The 23284-nt window shown below is 41.7% G+C and overlaps 1 protein-coding gene across 1 annotated transcript; it reads right to left on the reverse strand.

The window, feature by feature from the left end:
* Positions 1–1300: 1300 nt before the first annotated feature.
* On the reverse strand, positions 1301–6793 carry hs3st1 (heparan sulfate (glucosamine) 3-O-sulfotransferase 1). Its single transcript, XM_085131500.1, has 2 exons — positions 6571–6793; positions 1301–6016 (listed from the first exon to the last, which is right to left on the reverse strand). The coding sequence occupies exon 2, from the start codon at positions 5869–5871 to the stop codon at positions 4948–4950; it is 924 nt and encodes a 307-aa protein (XP_084987626.1). The 5' UTR covers positions 5872–6016; positions 6571–6793; the 3' UTR covers positions 1301–4947.
* Positions 6794–23284: the final 16491 nt, after the last annotated feature.

Consider the following 23284-nt stretch of genomic DNA (forward strand, 5'->3'; position numbering starts at 1 on the left):
AGATGCTACTCCGATGTCGAGTATGAGCAAAGCAGAAGGAGAGGCAGGAAAAAATATGTCTTTGCACAAAGCATTGTCACCAGAAACAACTCAACAAGCGTCAGAAAGCTATTGAGTGCCTAGAGGAGCAGAGTTTATAACCTTCCCCCTTTGGGTAAAAGTGGAATATTCCACTCCCCCTTTGGGTAAAAGTGGAATATTCCACTCCCCCTTTAGGTGAAAGTGGAATATTCCACTCCCCCTTTAGGTGAAAGCGGAATATTCCACTCCCCCTTTAGGTGAAAGCGGAATATTCCACTCCCCCTTTAGGTGAAAGCGGAATATTCCACTCCCCCTTTAGGTGAAAGCGGAATTTTCCACTTCCCCTTTAGGTGAATGTGGAATATTCCACTCCCCCTTTAGGTGAAAGTGGAATATTCCACTCCCCCTTTAGGTGAATGCGGAATATTCCACTCCCCCTTTGGGTGAATGCGGAATATTCCACTCCCCCTTTGGGTAAAAGCGGAATATTCCACTCCCCCTTTAGGTGAATGTGGAATATTCCACTCCCCCTTTGGGTAAAAGTGGAATATTCCACTCCCCCTTTAGGTGAAAGTGGAATATTCCACTCCCCCTTTGGGTGAATGCGGAATATTCCACTCCCCCTTTAGGTGAATGTGGAATATTCCACTCCCCCTTTAGGTGAATGTGGAATATTCCACTCCCCCTTTAGGTAAAAGCGGAATATTCCACTCCCCCTTTAGGTGAATGTGGAATATTCCACTCCCCCTTTAGGTAAAAGCGGAATATTCCACTCCCCCTTTAGGTGAAAGCGGAATATTCCACTCCCCCTTTAGGTGAATGTGGAATATTCCACTCCCCCTTTAGGCGAAAGCGGAATATTCCACTCCCCCTTTAGGCGAAAGCGGAATATTCCACTCCCCCTTTAGGCGAAAGCGGAATATTCCACTCCCCCTTTAGGCGAAAGCGGAATATTCCACTCCCCCTTTGGGTAAAAGTGGAATATTCCACTCCCCCTTTGGGTAAAAGTGGAATATTCCACTTGTGTCCATGAAATCTGATCAATTCCCTGATGAAGGCTTGTATGTAAAACAGGTTTTCTGTTGCTGGACAAACAAAAGCAGACCATGAGAAAAAAGAGGGACCTTTTTAAAAACAAGACAAAACACATATTTGAATCCCGTTTTGCTCTTCGGTTTCTTTAGCTGAATGACTGCTGTTTGAATGTCCACTCAACACACAAGTTAACGGCTGACAAACAAGAGTCCTTCGTCAATATCAGCTGGACGTCTTCTCTGGACTTTTATTCTCTGACTGCTTAAAAACAAGCTTGCAGGAAGAGGAAGAAAAGGTGGACTGTGAGACGAGATTGTGATCATGACCTCTCATCCTTCTGTACTTTGACAGATATACACCAGAGGCTCATACTGGTGACATCAGAAAGGTTGTGAGAGTACAGACCTGAACAAATAACACATTATGAAACAGGGATATAGATAAATGTCATCTAAATGATTTTATATTCTATACATGGGTGTCCATGTGTATTTTATGTATGTGAAGTGGATGTTGTGTGTCTGTATGATGACAACCACTTCAGAACCAATTCAGCTGTAAATCACATGTTGTATTAAGAAAACCACACACAGGCCTTTTGCTTTTGAAGACGGTCTGACTCCACCGCTATTAGACGTGAATTAACTCGCCTCATTACTGCCCTGCAATTTTAGTAAGTAAGTAAAGTTTATTTATTAAGCGCTTTTCATAGACAGGTAGTCACAAAGCTGCCACAGAGATTAAAATAAACAGTGCGATAAATATGCACAATATACGCAATATAGAGTTTAAATGTAAATTAAAATATAAGAATGTAAAAAGCGTTGGTCAACAGAAAGCTTGTTTAAACAGTAAAGTTTTTAACTGCTTTTTAAAGGATTCCACAGAGTCAACCAAACGTAGTTGTAGAGGTAGACTGCTCCACAGACTGAAAGGCTCCGCCCCCTTTCGTCTTCAGTCGTGTTCTGGGAATAACCAACAAACTCTGAGCCTGTGAGCGGAGATGGCGAGCAGTAGTGTGTTTTGTGAGAAGCTTGGATAAATAATCTGGGGCCATTTAGTGCTCTGTACGTTAAAACAATGATTTTAAAACGAATTCTAAAATCTGTTGGGAGCCAACGTAAAGAACAGAAAATAGGAGTGATGTGAGCTCGCTGCATGAGCGAGTTAGCAGTCTGGCTGCTGCGTTTTGTACAGAGATGATTTATCCAAACTGGTAAACAGGGAATTACAATAATCTAAACGCGATGACACAAATGCAAGGACAATTTTTGCGACAATATGTCGCAATTTAGAAATATTCCTTAAATGAAAGAAACGGGAACAAGACAGAGATTTTACATGTGAGTCAAGGCCCAGAGAAGAGTCAAATATTACTCCAAGATTTCGAATATTTGGCTCAGCAGAAGAACAGAAAGGAGCAAGAACCTGACTGATTTTAGAATATAGATCAGGAGGAGCTATGATGAGCTATGAATTTTAGCCGTGGAACTGCAGCCATTTTTGGCCGGGGCAACTTTGCTGTCACAGAAATGTTTTCCAGGATCAACTTTTTATTAACTTTATCCAGGAAAAAGGACAAAAAGTACTAATACATAAATGCAAAAATACCCCAACAATAAACTCTGCATTTAAAATTCTACCCAAGATAATGTGTGAGGTGTCTGCAAAATCTCAGAAGTAAAAGCAACTGACATACTGATGATTGAACAAACACGGCATTTAACTAGCAACCCCCTTTAAATCTCAGGAGACATGCGATGATTAATAATGCTGGAAAAAACAACCTCCTACCACACAAATTGTGATTTTCTTTGGCTTTTTGTAAATTATTATTCTGTCTCTCAATTTAAAGGTTTCCGCTTGTTAAATTTAAAATTAATTCCTGAGAATTTGAGAGGTGAAAATCCTCTTTGGTGGCCGTGCCAGCAGTGACCAGTGACAGCTGTTTCCTCGTGTGGGACTACGTGCCAAAAACAAATGTAATGCATTTTATTAGCTCAATTTATGGCTTGTCAGCTTAAGTGAAAGCAGAATTATAGAGCAGCAGGATACTGAGAGCGTAGAGAACAAGGCCTGAAATGTACTTTCCCCAAGTAGAGGTAAAAAAAAAGCTTAACATTACTTCCAAGTATTTCTCCATGATTCTCCTTAAATGAGTGCTTTTGAAAACTGCGAGAGGAAAACAGGTCCATCAGTCCTGACCTGAAGGAAGGTGACGCTGACATTGCTGTTGTTTTGTTCTTAATTTCACGAATTTCCACAGCATTCCTGAAAGTTTCTCCAGGTGTTGCTATTGCAAAAGACCATTTGGAGAGTTACAGTTTTAAAAACAACACTATCAGCAGAACGTGCTAGATCTGGTGTTATTGCTGTACACACCAAATGACGCATGCTGATGTCTGATAATCTCACAGCGGATCAGACTCTACCTCGCACCATTTCTGTTTTTGACTCCCCCCCTCCTCCCAATGCCTGTAGCCAAACTTGTCCTGTTTAAAAACCATAGACAGTCTTACTCAGTACTAATACTAAAAAAACACGTTACTGCAATACTATTCCTGCTCTCTGAGGGCAAAAAAAGCAAGAAATAAATATTGCTGTGGTCCGCATTTCAGGGGCATTGAGGTTAACCTCCTGTCTGCACAGTCCCAGTAAGCCCCCAAGTGAATCTAGGCCACATTCAAATATGAAACAGCTACTGTGGATTTTTAGAGCTTAATGTCTTCGATACTGTGCTGCTGATGTTTTCAAAGTAGCAATACGATTTGAATAAATAATGCCATGCCGCTTTAAAAAACTGAGTAAGATCGCACCCTTGAGCATAAACAACTCCTCTTTAGATTTCTCATGGCAAAGACTGCCATGCACCTGCCTGCACACTCATGCCACAGTAGTCCTAATTTATTAAGGCAAAAGTCAATTTCCTGCAAATGAATGCAGCTGTTTATAAGTGGAGAATTAAAAACACCAGAGAAGCAGAAATTAGCTTCATAAACAGACCCCCCCCCCTCCCCCCCCAGCAGGCACAGAGTAGCCAAACAGGAAACTCAACAGATTGAAAACGATACGTTCCACCATTGTTGCTAGCATGCACCAGCATGTTTAAAGCATGTTTGTTCTGAAGGAATTTACAATCCACAAAACAGCTTTGCACGTATGCACCTGTTAGTGTAGACAAATGACACAACACACAAATACACAATAAATGAATAAAAAATAATTCAATATGTGAGCAAAAGCATCAGACATGCTAAAAATAAAATACATCTTTATTATGGTATTAATTCTTCACTTAAAAAAACAATAATTACAGTAATAATCAGCAATAGATGATGTGCATACAGCATGTTTGACTCTTACATGAGGAAACGTGAGTAACAAGGAGAACAAATACATATTCAGTGGCGTTTGCCTGAACGTGACTGAAAAAGGAGAACAAATAGCAGCAGATAAAAGGTCCTTCGTAGCAGTAAAAATGCAGTTAAACATGAATGATGTCATATGAAGTGAGAAAAAGAGGGTATGACAATATTAAACGGCTCGGTACTAATTTTGATGCAACACATTATCACAGTCTACAGTCTGAATATCTTTATCGACGTCATAGTCAGTCGTCTTTGTCCAGAGGAGCTGAACAGCAGAGTGAGTGTGTAACAGCACAGAAATACAGAGAACGTGTGTTTAGCAAAGAAAAACAAGACATGCACTAAAAGCATGTCTTAAAATGCAGTCGGCCCTGATATTTGGCTGGATCATACTTCTGTAGCAAACACACTAGTACAAAAATAGATTTACTTTAATTTTACATTAGCTTTGACTCTCTGTCTACACTGTTAGTGTCGAAAAATCACGCTTTCCCCACGAAACTCTACAACCAACTACAGACGCTCACTTCCAGTTGAATGTTTGACCCACCAGCTCAAAGAACTTCTTGTTGGGTTCATGAAAGAACTGGTAGAGTTTTTGCAGGATGGCAGGAGCCACGTGAGGGTGAGCCCTGCCTTTCGAATCGTGTAAACACCGCTCTCGCCCGTGGTCTCTCAAACAGTAGAATCCTTTCGTTTTATTGAAGTAAAAATTTGAAGCGTTTATTTGAGGCTCCAGCTTTAAGAACCTCTCCACCTTTTTCATCTCAGGTAAGGGGTCTCTGATTAATTCATCCCCATCCACGATATGAATGCTCTCCAGTGGGAAGTATTGCAGCCAGTTTTGCATGTGGACATAGTAAAGGCTGCGATTGAGAGCCTTGTATCCCAGATTGATCTCACCGTCCTTCACCAGCACAGACTCGATGGGCTGGTAGCGCTTGTGCTTCTGGAGACGGTTGTAAAAGACCTGGGTGTAGTCCGAGAGCACCCGCTCTGTGGGGTCTCTGAGGATAAGCAGCAGCTTGATGTCAGGGTTCATCTGATGGATGCGTTTAGGGACTTTGCTGGAGGTGAAGTAGGCCGGCGTCTTCTCCACCGTCAGCTGGTCGGGGAAAGCGTAGGGCATCTGGCTGAGATACCAAGGCAAGCCCCTCTGAAAGTGACTTTCCCAATCAAAGAAGTGCACCTCGTTCTGCGCTGCAGCCACCGAGCTGTGCAGGCTGAGCATCTCGATCAGCGCCCGTGTTCCTCCCTTCCTCACGCCAATAATTAGAATATGAGGAAGTTGCTGGAGTGTCCCGTTTGGATGGCTGGTGGTCCCGTTGTCAGCGGGTGATGAGGTTGGAGGTAAAGGTGGCCCGGCGTCGCCGTCGGCCACTGGCCTGGAGGGGATTGGCGGGGACTGCATTGCAAAAAGCAGCAGCCCAAGGAGCAAAGCTGCCATGAGTGAGGTCCTGACCCTGGAGGATTTCAGCCTGGCGAAAGCACTAAAACTGTATCCCACATTGAAAGAGCAGCTGCTTGTGGACAACGGTCTGATTGAAAAGCAAGAAGAAGAAAAACAGCCTCTTCTCTGCCAGCAGCAGCAACTACAGGGAAAGACAACAGCTGTGAGCAGACCAGTAACAGGAGAATATTCTGGCAGAAAGACAAATACTAAGTTTTACAACTCGAAATCCTAGAAGGAAGTTAAACTAGTAAACGATGCTTCCTTTAACATGATCAGTGTCCTTAAACTTTCTGCCGTTTCACAAACACGAATCACCGTCGAACAGGAACTGTGTCTGCCCCTATAATAAACATGCTGTCATTAACCGTGCTAATGATTTATGTACAGTGACGGCATCAAAAGACGAAACGTCGATCACCTGGTTTTATTCTCTGCAACTATCAACAATTTATTAATTTAGAAATCAGAACTAAAATAATAAATATGCGCTAAACAGGTCAGACGCTCTCACGGTAGATGTTCTTTTAATGCGACAGGAAACAAATAGAAAAGCAGGTGCGGTTTGTTCTGCAAATTAAATTCTGCACCGCTAAAAGATAAAGAAATCATGCAGACAAGCTGGTTTTTCTCGTTATATTTTCCATATGACGGTCGCATTGGGCGCCAGTCCAGGAAACGCCGTTTATCTCTTACCTTTTTAACTACAATCGTCCACTCGACAAAGATTTCATGTCTTGCAGCCGGAGGCTCTCCGCTCACAGCACCGCCGCTTCCACGCCAGCAATTATGTAGGATCCACCTCTGTACCGTCTGGGAATTTTCCGAGCGCGTATAAACTTGCGCTGCGCGGGGCACAACTTCACCGGAGCGCCTCCTCTGAGCCTCAGACCGACGCCGTCCTCCCGTTTATTGAGTGTCAGCTGTTGTGTAGAAGTCTACGCCTACCTCACGCCTGCAGGACCACTCCCCCTACTGACTCAGGTTGTTCAAATGTTATCATATTCGTCAGCTATACCGCCGCTGGTATGTGTGATATGTGAAGCAGGTGATCTCTGCATCACGTAGAAGGAACAAAGCAAAAAAGACAATATAATTGCGCCACAGAGCAGAAAATTGCGCCAGTCTTGATGTTCTAGCTTTGATTTAAGACTATTTATGTTTTTTTTTAAGCCAAACATTCAGTTCAAGCAGACTGAGATGCTCCACTCAGTGAATTTGTTGCCCATAGAGAGGCTGAGCCTTCTCAGGATTGGGATTGAAAAAGACTATTCAGCTGAGCCTCCAGGAGTTCCCTCTTCACTGTTGCTTTCAGGGGAAATCAATGAAAGAGACAGGCCAGTTATTCATCCCTGGCATTCTTGCCCACAATGCAGCTGCATCTGTGGGTAGTCACTGAGTCCACGTTGCACAATCTCACCACCTGTTGAGCTGTATTTCTTTTTCTTCTGACATATTTAAATCGTTCTCCCATCACTTTAGCAATGAGTCCAAAGTTTCAGCTCCAAGCTCCGTATTTACTCGTGTTTAATGAGTCAGATTTCACAATGTCCTCTGACTCACCTTTGGATGTACAGTCAGTGTGAGAAAGATTGAGTGACTTCAAAGTGGCGATGAATAAGTGGCACGTCACTAACGTCAAACACCTTGATAGGTTGTGTCATATTTGACTTGCAGAGATGAGAAAGCAGTAAAAGACGCAGTGCGATAGGAAAAAACGCTGTTAATACACTTGTGAATATTGTGTAATCTTGCTTTTTTAAATCAGATATTTGCTTTAACTCGATGTAACTGCAGGTGAAGCTTGATATGAGTTTGTTGATTCTACTTATCGATTTTGGGTTTATCCCTGACTATTTATGAATCCCTTCCTGCTTCCTGCTTCCTGCTGCACGTTTTCAGCATAAACTCATCCTTCTTCCCTCTCATCACTGTTTTATGCAATACTACTGTCATCGAGACACGACAGCACTGGTACAAGGAAATGATAAATTACAATGAGTTGGGTAATTCAGAACGTTTTTTGCTTGCAGTCTTTAATGCTAACTGTTTCCCATGCTGACATTATGCCTTGAAGTGTGGAAAGAGATTAAGGGCTTTGCTGCTGAATAGGGATGCTTCTGATTTTACTCATGTTTGGGAACATTTTCTGCTGTGTAGGTTATTTAAGTGAAAAGGCATCGCGGACATAAAGCAGACTGAAGGGCTACAGCAGCAGAAGCTTTGGTGCCACAACAAAAGCTTGCTTCTGCTTCTTAAACACACCCTTTCTTTGTAGAAAGAATGCAAACACACGTGCCTCCAGTGTGCAAAGTGTAAGTGCTGATATAGCCAAGAGTTTCCCCACATTGATTTTTAGATGCAGTTTAGTAATCCTCAGATTCTGCCCTCGGCTCTCCTGAGAAAGTGTGAATTCAGCGTTCAGTTGTACAATATAATCCAACCTCGAGGATCATCAGAGGCTACCAGGCACATTAACATGACAATAGTGCGTATTCACAGAGCATAAACACCCTCAGAGCTTCCTCTGTGACTCAACCTCAACTCACACTAATCAATGACAAAAATACATGCTTGACAAAAAGGCAGAAGTTTGTACAGTTGAGTAAAAGATCACAAGCATTACTTGTAAAATATACTTAAAGGATCAATTTATAAGAAATTAATAAGAAAAGTTTTGTTTTGTTGACCTGAATCAGTTACTTTGTAAAAAAGTGTTCATTCAAAATACCACAAAATTACTCCAAAGTCCACGGTTGACAGTGTTGGGGAGTAACGGAATACATGTACCGCCGTTACGTATTTAAAATACAAAATATGAGTAACTGTATTCCGTTACAGTTACCGTTTAAAAAGGTGGTATTTAGAATACAGTTACTTTGTTGAAATAAATGGATTACACGGCGGTACTTCCCTGTTTCATATTGTGGCGGGTCAGGACTGTTTGGGTTTTGTTTGACAGCTACGTTCTGTTGTTCCAGGCAGCGTTACGGTTGCCATGGTTACAGGGTGACGCTCTCTCTCTGCGTGTTTCCTGGGTGAGAGAGCGCCTGTTGTTGTTGTGCTAAGCTAACAGGCAGAATGCTACAGGTATAGCTCTAAAGAATGTAGCATCATGGGCAGTGTAGTCCGTGCTGCAGGGAGAATGGACTGCCATACACGTTATGTGTCTGTGAGCGAGGGAGGGAGAAAAAGGAAAAGTACGAGCTGTCATCGAGCAGAAACGGGAGCTGGAAGCATGTAAATATAATAATAACCACTGCAGCCAAGAAGAGAGCCTGACGAGCCCAGCTGTAAGTAAGCTATTAAGACTCGACTGTACACCGTGTTCGTGTTTTCCTCTGAAACAATAAGTTCTGTTGGAGCAGCCTTTCAACGCCTCTCTCTGTCTCTGCTAGCAAAGTTGACCCAGACAACAAAGTAAAGCTAGTTTTCAGCTACGAGCCGACACAGAACCCACCGTATTAGCCAGAGGTCCCTTTACTACGGTTCGGAGCTGCGGACCTTCAGTAACAGTAATAAATCACAGCAATAGTACATTCATGTAGTTGTAAACAGCATGATAATATATTAAGTAATCCAAAGTATTCAGAATACGTTACTCTCATTGAGTAACGTAACGGAATACGTTACAGAATACATTTTGGGGCATGTAATCTGTAATCTGTAATGGAATACATTTTAAAAGTAACCTTCCCAACACTGACGGTCGATTAATTATTTCAGTTCTTTATAGTTTGTTCTTTATAGTGCATTTTCTGTCTTTAAAGTCTCGAAGCCCAGTAACTATTTGCAAGGAATCTGGGGGTGTGTTGTGAGGGGGTGGCTCAGGAAACAGACGGGCTGCACTTCAATCAAAAGATCCATGGCTCCTGCATCCACATATTGAAGTGTCCTTGCTTTGAGTGGTCAGTAAGCCCAGAAAAATGCCATATAAAAGCACCTCATACAATAAGGTAGAAGAAAATTGCAGAGGAATTAAGAGCTGCATTTCACAAACAGCACGCTTTCACTCCCGATGTCGTTCTTGCAGTGTTGCTACACAATCAGCAGACTTGAAAATATTTTCTTTAGCGCTTGTGCCAACTGTGTGGGGCATAAAAACAGGTTTCATCTGGCTCTCGCAGGCTTAACAGATACCACACTTTTATGGGTAAATATGTGATGTGCATGCTCTGAATGTTTCATGACTCTGATCAAAACGTATCCGTAAAAAATAAAGTTATTCTTAAGTTTCACCTGCCCACACAAGGAAATGTTAAACCGCCAATGCCCCTGCTGTGATGTTCTGCACGATTCTTTTAATGATGGGATCCAGAAAGGAAAGAAGTTTCTATAATTAGCACAGAATTATTCCTGAGCTTCACTGAAATTTGTTGCTGGACAACAAGTATTGCAGGGATGCTGTAACGCTTGTGAGTTCATGACGTGAAATTTGTTCCATTTAGGAAACTATCACTGACGATCTGTTATAATGGACGCCGAGTGTCAGCACTCCTGCAGGCTCTGTAAGAGATGAAACATTACACTGTTTATTTTATGTTCACATCATAATATAATACATTACAGCCATGTCCTCAGGCTATCATTGGTAATGCTATCAGATTGTCCTTACGATCATTTTGATTCTACAGAGGAAATTAGAATATTTTAAAATGTTCATTTAATTATTTTTCTTATTCAATTTGTGAAGTGGAAATCCATTCAGTGCACAATATCTCACTTCTTTGTAATTCTAAACACCTGAGGAGGCACAATGTCTATTTCCCCACTCAACAGTTATTATCTACCATCGTCTGATTGCATAGTTTTAATTCTATATGCGTTGAATCAAAACCCACACTTGTGCAAACACAGCGCAGGTCATCAGCTTGCTCGAAAGCTTCATCTCTTTATTGAAATGCTTTTCTTTGTTCAAGTGGGTTCACCATGTGGATAATTACTGCAATTACTTCTGCTGCAATATGAGATGATGACGAATGACACAAATCACAAAAACCGAAATGAAGCTCATTAAAGCAGAGAGGTCTGGGCTGAGGTGCAAGCTTTTAAAAGGCCGGTTCAGAGGAATTCAGAGAAACACCTGCAAATCAAACAAGCCGTCTTATTGTGAAAAGTTGAGAAGTTTCACCGTATGGGAAAAGCTGTCATGTTGCAGCTAATCAACAATAACACTGTCAGAACCATTTAGTCTGCACAGCAAAGCCCCAATCCTCTCATTTACCTGCAGATTTGTCTGATTTTAAAAACAAAAATGGCGAATAATGACGTGTCGTGACTGATCTCTTCAGTCTTTTCATGCCTACGATTTTTACACCAATGTTATCTGTGGGTGAAAACAGTTCTCACATAAAGGCCGAGGTAGGTTGGTCGAGCAAGAGAGGATCCTCCCGATATTTGAGTGAAAATGCACTTCAAACACTTACCTCTGAAAAACATGGCATCTTCAAGGCGATTTCACTCTCTGAGCAACTCAAAGGGACTAACATGCACTCCTGCAGGTTCGACTAGTGCAATGCTGTCCCATTTAGACTAAGCAAAAATAAATTACAAATCACTTGCGACTGATTCTTAACTTCGCCCCTTGTGTGCTCACCAGGACCAGAAGTCGGGAACGTTACACGGAGTTGCACCAGCCGACGTGTCTGACACTCTTCCAGCCTTTGAACGAAGATGGTCTCTTGGGTCCTTTGACGGGACTCTTTTAGTTTCTTCAAATTATGAGACAAAAATCTTTGGGGAGTTTTTAAATTTTTAGCTTTAAGGAGCTGAAAGTGATATCTCCAAACACAAACTCTAAACCAACCATTTTTATTTTAATTATTTATTTTTACTATACCTGTACTTTAAATTGTTTCATTTTATCTTATTATGCTTATTTTTGTTATGTCTTTTATAAATAATTATATAAGCATATTTGCATGCCTGAATTCTTTTAGTTCGTCATATTTCGTCTTCAGCTCTTCAGCCATCTCTAAAGCTCTTTGCTCTGCTCGAGCTTCCAGAAGTTCTTCTTCTAGCGTCATACTCGATGTACATATACTAGCTCTGTAAGTACAGCTAACCTTCCTTTCTGTCTCTATCCTTGTTGGTATATATAACAGATACGATCCCCTGTAGCTGCCCAGAACTTGTTGCTCAAGGACACTTGATGTTTGTCTTCTAGCAAAGTAGAAAAATCATCATTCAAGGCTGAGAAACTCTGAACAGTCTGATATTCATGTTTTATATACACGAAGGCACAGTTTATCAGTAACACCTTCATAGCACCGTTGCTGATCCCCATGCATCAGTTTAACAGGCTTCCACAAACATTCCTCGTTTGGGTTCACATCGGCACGATGGCATCACACGATTGCTGCTGATTTTTCATCGGCACATCCATGGTGTGCTTCTCCCATTCCACCAACTCCCAAAGGTCATCATGTGCAGCTGTTCAATTCAATAAAGTTTTACTTCTAAAGCACCAAATCACAGCAACAGTCACCTCACATTGCTTTATATTGTAATGTAAAGACCCTAGAATAAGACAGAGAAACCAACCATGGTGTTTACACTGTTTTCATTAAGGGACGAACATGCTCAGCAACAATACTCAGGTAGGCTGTGACATTTAATGATGCTCAGTGAGGCCAAAATGTGCCAAAAGATATATCCCCTATAGCAGCGGTCTCCAACCTTTTTTGCGCCACGGACCGGTTTATGCCCGACAATATCTTCACGGACCGGCCTTTAAGGTGTCGCGGATAAATACAACAAAATAAAACTAGTACCGGTACCGAAAAAAAAGAAGATTTACTCATAACACACGTGAAAAGACCCAGGAAAACCGAGTAAACGATCAAAACGATAATAAAATAACACTGAAAACCGATAAAAACCCTGAAAACTATACATTTCACACCTGAGCCTCAACTCTCGCGGCCCGGTACCAAACGACTCACGGCCCGGTACCGGTCCGAGGCCCGGGGGTTGAGGACCGCTGCTCTACAGCACCACCAGCTAAGAATCCAGGATGGATCAATGCTTTCATGCTGTGTGTGCAAAATTCTGACTCATTCAAACGTCATCGTTGAAATCAAGATATTTTTCCTGTTTTCTTTTGTCCGATTTTAGTGAACCTGTGCAAACTATAGACTCAGCTGCCTGTTCAGACAGAAGTGTGATCTGCTGCTGGTTTGCATGCAGAAATGATTTTTTGCATTACTTGCATGGAATTGGGGGTTATGTTACTGTTGTCTACCTGCTGTCTCTCTGCTTGAATAAGCCGTGCCATTTTGATCTCTGGCATCCAAAAGGCAGTTTTTTACCCAGAGAACTGCCGCTCTCTGGATGTTTTCTCTTTTTTGGACACTTCTCTGTAAACCCCAGAGACAGCTATGTGGGAAAATCCCAGGAGATCAGCAGTTTCTTTCTATCATCAGACCACATTTAGAGTGACTCCAGTCCCTTTTTCCCTCATTTTGAGGCTCAGTTTGATCTTGGGCATCTTGAACATGTCTTACATGCTTAAATGCATTAGTTGGCGATATGATTAGCCAATTACATATTTGAGTTGTGTGTACCTAATAAAGTGTCTAGTGAATGCAAAGATGTAAATGAGTTGGCACTTTCTAATTACTATATTCATCACAGACGTGTAAATAATGGTTCGGGAAGTTTGACACTACGAAATGAAACTTAATTAAAAACAGTCGACACATCTGTGTGAGTGGGAGGTTTACTGGGAAAATAAATACAGTGGAATCTGATGAGGGTTTGAGAGGATACCGGAGAAAAAGATGACATTTTCCAATGAAGTTGCCAAATAAACTGCGTATAAGCTTGAGAAGCACGTGATGTAACTTTATCTGAGAAATATATTTCCACATTTAATAAGTAATCGCTCAACTAGCAAATATAACAAAGTAATGAAAAAATGTGAGCACCATGTGTCACACGTGGCATTTAGAAAGTGTGTTTGACCGTTTTTACTGTCAGTTCGTGCATCACAGTGTGCAAAACGTCAGCTTTTGTAAGATGAGGCGAGCGGAAGGGAAGAGGGGGGAGGTCGGGCTCAATCATCATGCTCGGGCATGCTCGGTGACGTTAAGTCATGGGAAAGCAGTGCCACATGAGAAACAGGAGTGTTTCATAATGACTAATCTGGGTTTTTGTATAAACAGTTGCAGGAGACTGCAGTTAACATGCAGTGGGATCTCCGTTTATTTGTAAGCAAGTTACAGAAAATAGAAGTTGCAACAGACAGAAGAGCTGATATCATCAGGATAAATGTTCTCTGTTGAAATCTGCATTTGGTTTTTGACATCTTCGACATGCCTTTTGAACATCCTGTCACTCCACTTGTCACTGAAGTACACAATGGCGTTAAAACTTTCATGACAGAAGAGAGTGGCTGCTGACGTTTAACACGGTATCTCCATTATTATTTCATCTCCTGGGGCAAATCATTACCAATTAAACAAGCAGATTGTGAAATGAGTCGAAACAAGCCTCTTGTCGACATTTCTCCTCAGAGGAGGAGAGGAAGCGGTTGTTCTGTAACAGGTAACATCATTATCCGTCAGAAGCAGAAGTGCTGTAGATGGTGCATTTTCTGCAGGTTTGCAGTTGTGCAGAACGTCGAGGGGTTGCTATTTATAGCCCCAAGTAAATGCTAAAGGTAAGAGGAATCTCTCTGTGCTGGTAATTACTGCAGAATCTGGTGCCTGTGCCAGGTGTAAATCCTTGGAAATGGCCTTCATTACGAGGATGCTCGCACACTGTGGCTAAGAAGTGAGGATAATGACAGTGTGGGATTAACCCTGCTTCCAGCTCTCTTCCCTCCTCTTCCCTCCACAGCAGCCAAACTCTTCTCTCTTGCTTCTCAAAGGAGGCCCGTCTCTGACAATGCAAAAGCTTGCCGAAGGGGGTTTTGATCATCCTGTGATGCGACGCTGTGTGACAGGCCTCAGATACAGATATTTAGTTTCCCACTCAAAGAGCCTCAACTGCAGAGATTAGTGGAAAAACTTCTGACGCAGCTGCAGCTGAAACATCGCCACCAGCCTTTACCTGCATCTCTGCCTTCAAAAGAGAACCAGATGCTTGCATGTGTTGTGAATGAGAGTGGAGCTTGTGCATGCGTGTGCTTTTTTAAAAGTGTTTTCATCTTCTCTCACATTTTACTGCTACTTATGCCCCCCCCCCCCCCCCTCTCAAAGTCAGGCCAAGGTTTACTACGGCTTCTGATTCAGCCAGCCTTTTCTATTTTGAAGTAAGTTTTCAAGCACATGAAAAGAGGGATTAGTGATTATTTGGTGTGAAAACGTTTTTGAAAAATCCACTTGAATGCATTTTAAACTCTCCACTATCACAAGGAAGGGAATTCAAATAAAGGGGGCATGCATCTGAGTATTTGGTGATTCAAAAGAGCATTTATTTTTCACTGAGCATGTTATGTATTCATTAAAATGGTAACCCTTTTTAATTTTCATATATGTACGGTTACAGCTGTGGACTCTGATATTATAAATGGCCAAATAAGTTGTGGTCAGCAGACAAACAAACAATCCTTCCAAGCTTCAGAGTGCTATAAACATCCAGTTTCAGGCTTTCCTTTTCTACTCAGCCCTGTGTGATGTCAATGAGAATAAATTCCCATCTACCTCTCAGATACTCAGTTCTGGCTGTGAGCACGCAACCTATCAACAGTGTTGGGGAGTAACAGAATACATGTAGCGCCGTTACATATTTAAAATACAAAATATGAGTAACTGTATTCCGTTACAGGGTGACGCTCTCTCTCTGCGTGTTTCCTGGGTGAGAGAGGCCTTTTTGTTGTTGTTGTGCTAAGCTAACAGGCAGAATGCTACAGGTATAGCTCTAAAGAATGTAGCATCATGGGCAGTGTAGTCCGTGCTGCAGGGAGAATGGACTGCCATACACGTTATGTGTCTGTGAGCGAGGGAGGGAGAAAAAGGAAAAGTACGAGCTGTCATCGAGCAGAAACGGGAGCTGGAAGCATGTAAATATAATAATAACCACTGCAGCCAAGAAGAGAGCCTGACGAGCCCAGCTGTAAGTAAGCTATTAAGACTCGACTGTACACCGTGTTCGTGTTTTCCTCTGAAACAATAAGTTCTGTTGGAGCAGCCTTTCAACGCCTCTCTCTGTCTCTGCTAGCAAAGTTGACCCAGACAACAAAGTAAAGCTAGTTTTCAGCTACGAGCCGACACAGAACCCACCGTATTAGCCAGAGGTCCCTTTACTACGGTTCGGAGCCGCGGACCTTCAGTAACAGTAATAAATCACAGCAATAGTACATTCATGTAGTTGTAAACAGCATGATAATATATTAAGTAATCCAAAGTATTCAGAATACGTTACTCTCATTGAGTAACGTAACGGAATACGTTACAGAATACATTTTGGGGCATGTAATCTGTAATCTGTAATCTGTAATGGAATACATTTTAAAAGTAACCTTCCCAACACTGGATATCAAAATAACTTTGACTTAAAGGGCGGGTTCAGCCGGTGCATGAACTGTTGGGCTGCACCAAGCCCAGTATGAGGTAATGAGGACTATGAATCATGTACAGCAACACTAGACCAAATATAAGACAAAATGTGACCTTAGGAAGAAGCATCTCCCCAAAACAAACAAAACCCTGACCTGCATCTGTATGCTTTCACAATTACAGTCAGTCAGTATGAAGAGTTGCATTGTGCCTGTTGTCACAGAAACTTTTAGCTACTCAACTTTAAAGGCATTTGGCAAAAAACATATTTAATAATCAGCAAAATGAAAACTGGCAGTGGGTGTGTGCATGCTGTGGTGATCAGTCTGGCTGAGACCCAGCTTCTCCAAATCTTAAGCAGCCGCAGACACAACCTGTTCACACTGCTGTGTTTATTTGTAGCTATGTACGAATCAGTTGGTGTCGGTATAAACAAACTAAAGTCCCGACCAGTCTTAACAAATCTATCTGAAGCCTATTAAATGAAGAAAAGCGACCTCACTGTGTAACATAAACAGATGAACAGCAGAGTAAATGAAATGCAAACCTCGATGAACTCGTGCAGACTCACAAAGCTGTGTGACTGAAGCTACAGGTGGACTCAGGTGTGGTTTGTGGGAGAAGGAGGAAATGATTCAGAGTGACACTGGCATCGAGACTCAGCAATCACCACCTGGTACCTGCACACATCAATTAGCGGACACGCCTCGTCTTCTCAATGAGTTTTTGTTGTCTGAAAAGTGATGACTGCATTCATCTTCCTCAACAACTCTCCTTTCTCTTCGTTATGTGCTCGATCTGCCCTCAGAAGATGGATTTCTATTGTCTGCTGTGACAGTAGTGGGCTTTTATTATTTCTCTGATTTGCCCCCTCGTCCTCCTTCCTCTTGCTTCAGACTCACTGAAGGATGTTTCAGAGCCACCTTTAGGATAGAGATAATATACATGTATATGAAAGTGTCATGAGTACTCTTACACAGCTGTAGCTCGGCTCTTTGTCATGCAGTGGTGTTAAAGATCATTATTAATTTGTATTCCTTTAAAATGAGGCTCCAATGCTTGGATGTGTCACTTGTGTGCTTGCTGCCTTGACTCCTCTCCTCAGTTGTCTCTTCCTTGTCTCCTCTGATCAGATCTCTGGTGCAAGGGCAAGAAAGTGAGGAGTGGTATTGAGGAAAGGGATCAAGGATGTTCAACTTGAGAAAGGAGAAAGGGGGTTTGTCTTCCTCTGGAGAGCACGGCTCTGTGCATTTAGGCAAAGATAGAGCGCATGGGTTAAAGAAGAGCAGAGGGTAACAGAGGGAAGAACAGAAAGTAATCAGGTTAAATGATTTCCTTAGTAGTTTTAATTGTTTTCCTTATTTCACTCTATAGAAAGTTTAGGTTCACCCTCTGAAGTTAATTGACCTCTGCACTTAAACCAGTGGGTCTAGTTATTCTGATTGAAGTGTTTGAACTTCCTTTTTAATATTTAGGAATTTTTCTGACTGTTTGCAGTCACAGAGCTGTCCTTCCTAATCACTTTACAGTATGCTGTATGAAGTGTTCAGATACAGTATTCAGATGCTGCTCACCCAGCAGGTCAGAGCAAAGTACATTTTCCACAACAAAGTGATAGAAAAATCTCCAACATTTTCCTGTGCACAGTGAATGGTCTCAGCTTCCTTAGGAAATAAAGCCAGTTCATCCTCTCTGTGCTCTCTGTGTCCCTGTCCATAGACCGAGGTCATACAGACGTCCTCTTCTATATAAAGTCTTTCACTATTTCACTAGTTTTATTCATATAGAAGGAGGTGGTTTCTCCCAGACTACTCCACAGAGCCATTTTTTAAATGCACTCGAGAAATCAAAGAAGGTGATCCTCGTGCTCTCTGCAGCACACAGATAATTGCATCATCCACTCCCAGATTGGGCTGAAAGGTGAACTGTAGAGGGTCGATCAATTTTTTCACCTGTGAGTCAAATGGGTCAATAAGGTCTCTCAGCACCTTCATCAGATGTGATGTGAGGGCATCGATAGTCAATAACCTCTGATCGTGTCAACGTCTTTGGTGCAGGAACCAGCCAGGAGAAAACACACTCGAGAGTGTCAGTGTCGACATTTGGACCAAGAAGACAGCAGAATAAAGGCCATTTACGTCCACTGCAACCATTGTTCAGAGGAGGTGGCTTATGATACTCAGCCATGTACAATGCAGTCTTGACATTGTTTGCTAGGTGTTTCCTGCCAGGTAAATGACGCTCCGCAACGTGGTGACGTCATTCGGGGCGACTGGAATCGATAAGGGAATCGTTTGCAAAAATGGCAAACAATTCCAAGGAATGGAAACAGTGGGAACCGGTTCTCAACAAGAACCGGGTTTCGATACCCATCCCTACTGATGGTTATGATCTGCACCTTTTGTTTTATTTCCACAACTTGGCTCATGTGACAACTCAAACAATAGTGGGTGAATGACCTTCAGGACCACCTCCGAGGTTACAACCCTTGCTTCCAAGCCCTCTGAGTCAGTCCGAAAATGTGATGTCAACAGACTGAATGCCTCCGACTGGCCCGTCAGTAGCGTCACTAGATGAGTCATGAGAGCGACTCCTTCACAAAAATCGCCATTTTTGAAACCTGACAACACGGGAATGGCTACACCAAACCTAACACCACGGTCCCTGAGTGACAAACAGCCATATCAACACTGACGTCCTCAATTGTTGGGGTGTTTATGTCACGTACAGATGACATCATGCAACTTTCAGCCAAGTTGCTGCAATGAGCCCAACACATTATTCAGTTTACTCAATCGAAAATGACAAACTGAGTAGAGTAGTGTGGAGTCGAGGCAAGTAGAAACTAATGGAAAAGGGCTATAAATGACTTGAATAACCGAGCACACAGAAACCAGACAGGATGTTTTGCATAATACTGACGTCTTCTCCTGTTTCAGACTCAGGTTCTATATGTGACTCGGTATTGCAGACAGTTGGCTCGCACAGGTCTCCAGAAGCATTTTATTTATTTTTTGGCCTTATTATTGTTTATTATCATTACTATAATTCGATGTTGTGTAAGCATAGCCACGGAAACAAACAAAATGAAAAAGGACACAGATAAAATGCTTTGGAAATGTGTTTGTGTTTCGGTGCACAGTGACGACAAGACAACAAGAATGGACTTGTCACGTTGAAGCCCCGGCAGATGTTGAGATCTTAGGGCAGATGTTTAGGTAGACGCAATGCAGAACACACCATATGTTTACAATTTTCAACCTTTTAGTCAAATAACTAGGCAGTGCAAAACACATTGTAATAATTTGTGGGGATTACAATTTCAAGAATGTTGTCTTTAAATTGGCACACTGAGCGATGTATGAAATGTTATTTTTCTTTATTTAGTGTTTATTTGTTATAAAGAAAATGTTTTTTTCTTTTCTGTTTGTATCTGCTGTGTGTACTTTTGTAGATAAATACTGAACTTGAAAGAGCACCTGTCTGGAGTAGAAACACGCCTCACCTTATTCTGTCATAAATCAATGTAAACGTCTATGTGAGCTTGTGGGTTTATTTCAGATCAGAAAAGCAAAACGCTGCAAAATAATCTTTTATCAAAAGTCCATTTAATAGTTTTATCCATGGATGTGTCAGATGGCCTACAAGGTGACCTGCAGAGAGTGTGAAACTCCGATCTGAAAGATTTTCTTCAAACCTTCTGGTTATACAGTTGATAGTGTGGCTGTTTGCCACAGATAAAATATATAAAATACAGAAAATAAACCCAAACAAACCCAGAAAGCACAGATGTTCAAAACTGAGAACACCAATTTGATGAAATAAAATAATACATTTCACACTGCAGCACAGATATGTGTAAAATGGGAGCAGATGTAGAGAGCAATATGTTTTTTTGCTATAATTACAGTTATCACATCAAAAGGACTCATCTGCTGTAAACACAAGGACCTCTGTGGAGGTATGTGAAAGTGGAAACTGCATCGTATGTGTGCAGGAGGCAGTTAAAAAAATGTTGGACTAATTCAAAATAATTACCTCAGCTAAACTTCATGAACTTAGAAACAGAACTTTACAAATATCAGCTTCTCGATCAGCAAAGTTACAGTATTTCTCTTTGCATATGGAAAGAAATCTAAATCTCTTCACGGGTATAAAGCAAAATAACTATTAAACTAAACATTAATATGTCCATCCATCCATCCATCCATTCGCTTCCACTTCTCCTTTTCAGGGTCGCGGGAGGCGCTGGAGCCTATCCCAGCTGTCATAGGGCGAGAGGCGGGGTACACCCTGGACAGGTCGCCAGTCTTTCGCAGGGCCAACACACAGGGACAGACAACCATTCACACTCACATTCACACCTAGTGACAATTTGGATTATCCAATTAACCTATCCCCACAAGCTGCATGTGCAGACACGGGGAGAACATGCAAACTCCACACAGAAAGACCTGATGGTGGAACTGAACTCAGGACCTTCTTGCTGTGCAGCAACAGTGCTAACCACCGTGCTGCCTATATTATTATGTATCATATTTATTTTCCTGAAATCTCCATGGGATGTGGTGTATTCAGTATATTTTCTGGGCAGTGGGTCAGTGGACGAAGATGGGCTGAGAGGTTTTCTTTTAAATAATGATGAAAGCTGGGTGCTGTGAGGATATGTGGTAGCATGATGCACGTTGGGAGGAAGGTAAGTCACTGGAGGGGGTGTGGATGCTCTTTAAAATGTGCTGCTGTAAAAACACTTATGGTATAATCTATAGACTGTATGAATGCATCACACAGGAACAGATACTGGCTCATTTCAGTTGAGATCTATTTATTCACCAAAACCAGTTAGCCTAGCCTGTGTTGTGTTAGTCACTTCCTGTATTATTATTTATTTTAAATCTGTGTTTTGTATTACTGTACACTTCAGTTTGTTGTACTTCCAGCCATTGTGTTGCTTCCTGCCTGTTTGTGCCACACCTTCCCCATACAGCTATTATGAAAGGGAATATAGCTGCTGAGATAAAGCTTTTTTTGGACCAGGCAGAAAACTTGAGTCTTTTCTCTGCTATAAATTTGGTCATTTATAAACTGACACGTTTTTGAAGATAGCCTCTAGTGGTTGCTTGAGGAATTGCAGATTTTGGTACTTTGTGTAGGTGCCCGAAATGGCACCAATAGGCAGATGGTTTAAACTTGTAGCCTTTTATACAGACCACCTCATGAACAACAGCTGTTACAACCATGCTGAAAACATGTTTCTGTTAAACTGTTGAACTGCACTACTGTATTCTGTGGTCCAGTGAAGTCAGAAGTAGTTTTGAAGGTAGATTTCAAAGTAGGACACAGGATTTCCCCAAAATTTCAATCACAAGCGTTTTTCCCTACAAATAAAAACATGAAAGAAATCACCTGTGGATTTGTGGATGTGGCCTGAGTCTCCTATGATACATTTAATTTCCCCAAACGATTCAAGACCCCACAACACACAGTGTGGTGATCTCAGTCTGTCCTCTGTGTAGACTTGTAGTCAAGACCGCCTAATCCGAGACCAAGACAAGACCAAGACCAGAGGGTATCGAGACCAAGACAAGACCAAGACCAGAGGGTATCGAGACCAAGACAAGACCAAGACCAGAGGGTATCGAGACCAAGACAAGACCAAGACCAAGACCGAGACGAGACGAGACCAAGACCAGAGGGTATCGAGACCAAGACAAGACCAAGACCAAGACGAGACGAGACCAAGACCAAGACCGAGACAAAAAAGTCTTTAAACTGCAGCCAGATGCTGCTTCGTTTACGGGTCTCGGGCATATTTATGTGTTTTTGCTTTCGCACAGCCCTCCTCACCGCTGTCTACTGTCTCACTCACTCACTGAAAGGACTGACGCATGCTCCACTTGACTGTTGCGTCTCTCACCCTCTCTGTTTTTCACATAATGATATTATCCTATATCCTCGCATGTGATTGGCCACAATATGGAGGGATTGGAGCGTAGCTGAGCCACTGTGTGAGAGCTGAGCAGCCAAAGGAAATTAAGTGAGGGTAGAAATGACTGAAAGATTATTAGGCTCTGTTTTGAGCTTTGTTCAAAAAAGAATGACTTCATATGTATATATATATATATATATATGTATATATATATATATATATAGTTTTTTAATTAAGCAGCAAGGCAGAACAAAGTCGGGCCTGTATCAAGACACAGGGACTAAACCCCAATTCAACCAGACCCAGAACTGATCCAGAATTAAAACAGGACTACAACAGTAACCAAGACAGAACCAGAATCAGAACTAGATGATAGCAGCACTAAAAATCATCTTAGACCTGCACTACACTTATTTTTTAATTCTACCAAAGTACACTATTTAGATTCTGAAAAGTTTATATAATTATTCAGCCTTGTTGAGCAAACAAGCCTGCATAACTTAATAAATATAGAATTTTAAAAGTAACAAACGCTATCTAAAAAGATACAATAGGTACGAGATACATGTTCTGATAGGTTTTTGGCAAACAACCATTTGACTAACTTGTGTGTCTCACCTGCTCTTGTTCCATCTCTGTTCTGTCGTCATTTTCATCGTCTCTCTCCCTCTCTGTTCCTCTCTCTCCCTCTTTGTGCTGACAATCAAGCCAAACACAAATATACAGTGGAAACCAGATATTTACATACTCTTCAGATAAAAACACAAACACTTTTTAATTGTAACATCAAATCAGACTACATGTTTATTTTTTTAGATTGATAAATATAAAAAACATATTTGTTAACTTTAAGAGTAAAGAGAGAAACTGTCTGTATTTCTTAATTGTAAATGGCACCAAATTGTATTCAAAATTGAGCCACACTTATGGAGCTCCACAATTCTTTTCCAGAATTATTTTCCAGGTGTTTTGGTTGACA

Source organism: Neolamprologus multifasciatus, chromosome 2 (assembly GCF_963576455.1).
Source record: "Neolamprologus multifasciatus chromosome 2, fNeoMul1.2, whole genome shotgun sequence".
Lineage (NCBI taxonomy): Eukaryota > Metazoa > Chordata > Actinopteri > Cichliformes > Cichlidae > Neolamprologus > Neolamprologus multifasciatus.

Coding starts and splice junctions, on each gene's coding strand:
- hs3st1 (XM_085131500.1), bottom strand. CDS start 5,871: ATGGCAGCTTTGCTCCTTGGGCTGCTGCTTTTTGCAATGCAGTCCCCG.